Source organism: Tupaia chinensis, unplaced genomic scaffold (genome assembly GCF_000334495.1).
Source record: "Tupaia chinensis unplaced genomic scaffold, TupChi_1.0 Scaffold000178_1, whole genome shotgun sequence".
Lineage (NCBI taxonomy): Eukaryota > Metazoa > Chordata > Mammalia > Scandentia > Tupaiidae > Tupaia > Tupaia belangeri.
Genome location: NW_006159653.1, coordinates 2227192 through 2234757, shown reverse-complemented (window position 1 = coordinate 2234757; position 7566 = coordinate 2227192). Strand labels below are relative to the sequence as shown.

Below are 7566 nucleotides of genomic sequence, written 5' to 3'. Positions count from 1 at the left end.
TTCCCTACCTATCGCTCTGTAAAAGACGGTGTATCTGTTGTTCCCGCCATGACAGGCTATCTCAACATTGAGATGATAAGACAATAGCCAGCCTTACGATCTCACAGTGTCTCTGGTCAGGACTCGGAGGGGCTCGACTGGGTCGTTCCATCTCAGTGCTCCTCGTAGGGCGATGCTTAGGCGATAGGCCAGGCTGACGTCTCCTGGAGACTCCACTGGGGCTGGGCGCAAGGCACAGAGGGTTCCCCAGGCACCTTCCCGCCCGGCTCCATTTTCCCTATTAGTGGCAGCTCGCTCATGCGATACAGTCGTTAGGACAGAGGGTTAGTATCGCAGCAGGTTCTTTTTTTAGTACAAATGAACAAGTTTATTTTAAAATTTACATGGGAATGCCCACACACTGCAAAGGCACGGGAGCTCTGCAGTGTGGGGGTGGGGCAGACGGGTCCTGAACACAGGGTGAGGCACAGACAGTCTACTGACTTGCAGGAGGCGTCCACAGAACTCAAGGCAGAAAGGAAAGTTTTGTTTTGTTTTGTTTTTTTCTGTTTTGCTTTGTTTTGTTTTTGAGACAGAGATTTTTGCTATAGGGCACATGGTGGACAGACAGAGAGACAGAAAGTGAGAAATCGCCCCCCAGGGCGGATGGCCACACACAATCCCTTCTCCTCCATGCTCCTCTTGGGATCTTGTGCACGCACGCACACGCGCCTGGTGTGAGTTTTAAGCTACAGGGTGCGGGACTCGAACTATGGTCAACTACGTGGGAGTCCAGTGATGTAACTATTATGCCATCTGCTGGTCCCAAGAAAAATCTTTTCAACAATAGTTCTGTCCTAGCTGGATATCCATGGAGGAAAAAAATACACCTCGACACCTTATAGAGCCACACAGAAATTAGCACGAGGAGGATCATATGCCTAAAGGAGAAGCTAGAGTAAGAGCGTTACTAGGAGGAAGAGCAGGAGACTGACTTTGTGACCTAAGGCCAAGCCAACGCCTTTTAGACAGGACACAGAAGACAATAACCATTAAAGAACCCACTTACTGTGTCAGCGGACACGGCACACGTGAGGGGAGCAAGCCCCGAGAAGCCTGACCCTGCTGCAGTCCTTTCCCTCTCAGTCCCCATCCTGGCCAGGCTGGGGCGTACACAGGTGTGCACAGCAAGTTTTCCAAGCTGCTGGGCCTGGGGCTTGAACCCTGGTTAGCCTACAGGATCCAGCTTCCTCTGCATAGTGGTTTTCTGTTTTTCTCTTTTTTCTTTCCCTTTTTTCCCCAGTCAGATTTAGCAGTGGTATACCAACTTCAGCGACACTAATGTTAATAAGCTCTGAAAACCCACCGCCATTGGACCAGCATCCGCATAGTGTTGAACAGCCTTCTGTGGGACTGGCCCCAAAGGAAATGCTTCAGAAATTAGCTATCATAAAAATGAAAAGCGCGTCAGGGCCAGCCCGTGGCCTGGTGGGTAGGTGGTGGGATTCCATATAGTCGACTGTGTGGTTTGAGTCTCAGATCCAGCAATGTGAAAAACACCCCAGGAGAGTGTGTGTGCCTGCCCAAAATCTCGAAAGGAGGGCAAATAGAAGAGAAGGGATTGCGGCATAACCATGCCCCGTGTGGAGTGCGATCTTGCTTCCCCTCTCTTGGATGCAAAAATCCTTGGCAATTAAAAAATTATAATATTTGTAATATTATGAAGAAGTAGCTCAGGGAGACAGCTTTGGAAAATACAAAAACGAAGCCGAAATTCTCTCTTTAAAGAGAGTGAGAAGATCTAAATGTCTAGATGGCATCCAAGAAGGGGAAGACCCACAGGTAGGCAGACACCGACCGTGTGGGGAATGGGGCGGAGAGCGTCCTGCTGGCATTCAAGGGGACAGTGACGAGCCCACAGCTGGCTCCATCAGCCACAGGAGACTAAGAAGTAGTATTTTCAGTCCAGTGGAGGGACGGACATTTTTTTTTAGAGGTTTTTGCCTTATGGCATGTGTGTTCACTGGAGAGAGAGAAAGAGACAGACAGAGACAGAGAGAGGGAAAGCGAGAAGTCACCCCCCAGGGGGGATGGCCTCACGGCAGTCCCTTCTCCTCCAGTCTCCTCTCGGGAGCTTTGGGATGTACACACGCACACCTGCTGTGATTTTCAAGCTCCCAGGTCTAGGACTTGAATGGCAGTCACTCACGTGAGAGTCCAGTGAGGTAACTGCTACACCGTCTGCTGGCTTCCGGAAAGACTCCTTTTATCATTATTGCTTCAGTTTGTCAGAGGGTGCATGTGCTCTCCAGAGAGTCAGAGACAGAGAGACAGAGAGGAAGAAAGCACCCATGGGGCATGATCACACCACCGTCCCTCCTCTCCCTCATTCTATTGGGGTTTGGGACATACACACACGTGCTCCCAGCATGTCCAAGCCGCTGGGCTGAGACTCAGCCACATGGTAGGCCATATAGGATCCAGTTCCCTTAAAATAACTTACAACCTGGTGAAAATATCCTTCAAAAATGAAAGAGGGACCAGCAGATGGCATAATGGTTGCATCACTGGACTCCCACATAGTCAACCATGGTTCGAGTCCTGGACCCGGTGGCTTAAACTCACGCTGGGCATGTACATGCGTGCCCAAGATCTGAGCGGAGAATGGAGGAGAAGGGATTGTGGTGTGGCCATCCCTCCTGGGGGTGATTCTCGCTTTCTGTCTCTCTCTGTCCTTCCAGCTTTCCAACAAGTGCATGCACCCTATAGCAAAAACTTTCTTTTAAAAAAAAAAAAAAGAAAGAAAGAAAGAAAAGGCAAGAAGAAACGGGAAGAGAAGAGAAGAGGAGAGGAGAGGAGAGAAGAGAAGAGAAGAGAAGAGAAGAGAAGAGAAGAGAAGAGAAATGAATGATTCCCAGACCAGAAAGTGTGGCACTGACATAACCCAGAAGTACAGTATACAGCGAGTGAGGTGCTGCCCGGTAGGGGGTGGGGGGCACGAGGCGAGGACGCAGAGGAGCACAGATGCATGTCAACGTCAAATGGCTTCTCGGACAAGACCAATCGTGTTCACGGGGTTAAGAGAGAGAATTTAAACCCTCCGCAGTGGTGTATACGTTAGTGATTGTGGGCTAGCAGTGAAGGAAATCAGAGTGTTCAAAGTCCTGGCAGTTTTCTCAGACCAGAGTAAGGACACAAGCGCCTGAGTGTGACAAATTCCGTCTGTGCACCTAATATCTGGGCTGGCCACAAGACTGACAGTAGAAATGCATCGCTTCCAACTTCTCTGGGAGAGAGAGAACGAGGGGGGAATCCACAACAGGACAGGAAGAGTCCCGCGGACCAGGCTGGAGAGCATGAAGTCAAATGACAGACATATCTGGATATATAATAAATAATACTTCTACGCAGACTACATGTCCCGGTTGAAAGATGAACATTGCCAGCCTGGATGACATGGTCCCTGCTGGGACCATCAGCTGACAGCAGTTACGTCGGAGAACTCTCACACACACGGTCAGTCACAGTTCGGGTCTCAGAGCCTGAAAATCACGCCAGGTGCATGCGTGCCCAAGGTCCCGGGAGGAGAACGGAGGAGCAGGGACTGGGGTGTAGCCACCCCAGTGGTGATCTCTCGCTCTCCCTCTCGACGTGTCTCTCCAGAGCACATGTGCTCTGGGGCACAAATCTCTTCAAACAAGCAAAAACCACGAGTTCGCCACTTGCTCCTGCTCTGAGCGTCACTGCGGCCCGCTGGCCTGGCGGCGACCCTGGGCTGCGTGGGCTCCCTGGAGCTGAGCTTGCACCCCGGCTTCCTAGTTCAGACCGCTCGGCGTATGAACCAGCAGACCCAGAGCTGCCCTGTGCTGAGAATTCTTTTTACATAACATAACAAACCGCCTGTTGTCTAAAGCAGCTGAGCGAATGATCTGTTACTTACATGTAAAAGCATCCCAACGGATGCAGCCTTTTTCTGTCTCACTCCGAAAGTGACTGTTAAATTCTGCTACTGAATGATACTATGTTATCATTATCCCCATTAACAGTAAGGGTGTTGGGATGTGGTGGTTATAGCCCTGGACTCGCACATAGCTGACCGCAGTTCGAGTCCCAGACCTGGAAGCTTGAAAATCAGGCCGGTGCGTGCCCAGCACCCTAGAGGAGAGTGGAGGAGCGGGCTATGGTCCGGCTGTCCCCTCGGAGCGCCGGCCTCTCATTCTCCTCTCTTGCTGTCTCTCTCTGGCAAGCGCATGTTCCTAAGGCAAAAACCTAAAGAAACAGAGAGATGGCTGACTTAGAAAAAGCAAACAGCAGTGAGGCTGATACAGAAAGGCCCAAGCGCGGAGAACAGCGTGAAGCAGACGGCCTTAAGGGTTCTGCGTGGTCCTAGGCTTCCACAGGGTTTGGTTGTGTCCTTGCTTACCGAATGAAGACCTCTTCCATGGTGGTGACGGAGACCCCGAAGCTGGAAATGCCCAGCTCTGTTTGCTTCTGCTCCAGCTCAGTAAACAGAGACTCAAACCTGGGGGGAAAGAATGCGTCCGCTCTGAAGGGTGGACGGCAGGTCCCTCATCGCCTCCTTCCGGCTCTCTGCAGGGGAAAACGCTGGGGCTCCGCCACTCTCTAGCTTCACCACTACAAACGGCAGGGTGACAGCATTGACTTTGGGAGGTCCTGTAAGGACAAACCTGGAAAACATCTATTAGCGCGTCACAGATGCCAAGTATTGGGTCGTCAGGAAAGTCGCGATGTGTTTTTTCTATGTAAAAATGCATCATGACTTTTCTGACGACCCGATGACCAGTTCCTTTGCTCTTGAGTAGAAAGGAGCTAACGCTACGTTTGGAGAGCTTGCTAATGCCGGAGGCCATCCGTAGCCCTTGACGTGCATTACATTTACTGAGCCGCTTGGCAGCACTGGGAGGCCAAGAAACTTCTAACATCGCACGGCACCAGGCAGCAGAGCGATGGCTCAGACTGCAGCCTGGGGTCCGGAGACGGTGCTTCCCCCCATTTTAAAGAATTATTTATTTAACTTCATTTACGATTATTCTTAATTTGACCAGAGAGAGAGAGGGGGAAAATGAGAAAGCAAGCCACCAGGTCCAGGACTTGAACCGTGATCGGCCATGTGGGAGTCTGGTGCCCCAACTACCATGTCACCTGCTGGCTCCCCTTTTTCTTCTTTTTCTTAAGAGAGATTTTTGCTGTAGGGCTTGTGCCAGAGAGACAGAGAGACAGAAAGCAAGAAATCACCCTGGTGTGGGGGGATGGCCACGCTGCAACCCCTTCTCCTCCAGTCTCTTCTCGGGACTTTGGGCAGACACACACGTGTCCAGCATGACATGACTTTGGGCACACACACACACGTGTCCAGCATGACATTTAAGCCACTGGCCCAGGACCTGAACCACAGGCGACCACAGAGGAGTCCAACGACAACCATCCCGCCACCTGCTGGTCCCAGGGCAGTGCTTTAACTGTCACACTGGGTGAGGAGATGAGCCAGCTCTCAGCCTGAGCCCTTCCTTCCACGTACCTTTATTTATTTATTTATTTATTTATTTTAGGTTTTCTCTTAGGGTGCGTGTGCCAGGAAAAAGACAGAGAGAGCGAGCAGGAGAGTGAGAAATCCCCCCTGGGGGTGGCCACGCTGCAATCCCTTCTCCTCCGTTCTCCTCTGGGGATCTTGGGCACGCACGTGGGCCTGATGTAACCCACACAGCCAGGTCTGGGACTCTAACCGGACTGGGCATGTGAGAGCCCTGTGCCCTCAGCAACATGCCTCCTGCTGCTCCCTGGTCCCTGTACATGTCGTTTTTTAAAAACTGAATGAATCAAGGCTTTTTGTGTGATATTAAGAAATCCATCATGGGGGAACCAGCAGATGGCATAACGGTTATGTTGCTGGACTCCCCTGTAGTAGACTGTGGTTCAAGTCCCAGACCTGGCGGTTTAACATTCACGCCAGGCAAATGTGTGCACTCCCAGAATCCCGAGAGGAGAATGGAGAAGGAGGGACTGCGGCGTGGCCACCCTCCCTGGGTGATGATTACTCACTTTCTGACCCTCTGTCTCTCTCGCTGCCTCCCTGGCAAGCACATGCTCCCTGTAGCAAAAATCTCTCTGAAAAAACAAACAAACAAACGAAGAAAGGGAATCCATCACTATCTCCCTATCTTCTACAGCGAGGCGTCCGGACCAACAGCGTGCCCCTAAGAATCATGTCCACAGCCAGCAGGTGGCATGGCTGGGGCACTGGACTCTTACGTGGCAGACCACAGTCCGAGTCCCAGAGCTGGTGGCTTGAAAATCATACCAGGCGTGTGTGCCTGAGTGCCCCAAACCCTGAGGAGACAATGGTGGAGAGGGACTGTGGTCTGGCCATACCCTGTGAGGGCTGACTTCTCGCCTTCCCCCTCTCTGTCTCTCTCCTGCAATCACGCATGCCTTATAGCAAAACCCTAAAAAGAGCCCAGAGGAGAGAGGAAGTGAGAAGTCACCCTGGGGGACGGCCACGCGGCGGCCACTTCTCTTGCATTCTCCTTTTGGAACTTTGGGCACACACAAGTGTCCACTGTTTTTTGTTTTTTTGTTTTATTTATTTATTCATTTATTTAGGACAGATTTTTGCTATAGGGCACGTGCACTCACCAGACAGACAGAGAGAGACATAGAGACAGAAAGCGAGAAATCACCCCCCAGGGGGATGGCCACGCCACAGTCCCTTCTCCTCCATTCTCCTCTCGGGATCTTGGGCACGCACACACACGCGCCCTGCGTGAGTTTAAGCCACCGGGTCCAGGACGCGAACCACGGTCAACTACGTGGGAGTCCAGCGACATAGCCATTACTCTAACTGCTGGCTCCTCCCGTGTGTTTTTCAAACCACTGGGTCTAGGACTTGAACTGTGCAATCAGCCATGCAGAATCTAGCACCATGCTACTGGCTGGCCACAGAGTGGTGGCTTTTCGAAAAATTATTAATTTTATTTATTATTATTATTAATTTTTGTTATAGGGCATGTGCACTCACCAGAGAGAGGAGGGGAGGTGGGAGTGAGGAAGCAAGCCGCCCGATCTGGGATACGAACTGTAGTAGGCCACGTGGGAGTCTAGCAACTTCACTACTACGCCACCTGCTGGCCCTAGAATGGCGGCTTTTAAAGCAAGTCAATTCTGGGGTGGTTTGTTATATAGCAGTAGATAACTAAGTATCTGGCAACACTCCTCATCTCTAAGTGTATGAGGGGTCTTTAAAAAGCTTATGAAAAAGGTGTATTGCAAAAAACTATGCATGGATTTCAAATTTTTTTGCCCCAAAATAAAACTTGTACTTTAATTCCATTTGTTGGTGAACCGTTTGTGTTTTTTAAAGAATGAATGAATTAATTAATTAATTAATTTTTGGCTTATGCAACAGAGATTTACCTCTCACAGTTCTGGGAGCTGAAATTCCAAAATCAGGGTGTCAGCAGGCAGGTTCCGATCTGTGGCTTCTCACGCTTGGCGGCCCCGTGCATCAGCGAGTGCGGCCCCGTGCACCATCGCGGCTCCCGTGCACCATCGCGGCTCCCATGCACCAGC

The 7566-nt window shown here is 51.0% G+C and overlaps 1 protein-coding gene across 1 annotated transcript in view; it reads right to left on the bottom strand.

Moving 5' to 3' along the window:
- Nucleotides 1–7566, bottom strand: part of LOC102487641 (ATP-binding cassette sub-family A member 17-like) — a 105360-nt gene that overhangs the window by 37238 nt on the left and 60556 nt on the right. The window contains 1 exon segment of the mRNA XM_027771011.1: nucleotides 4403–4501. Coding sequence (XP_027626812.1) covers nucleotides 4403–4501 — 99 coding nt within the window.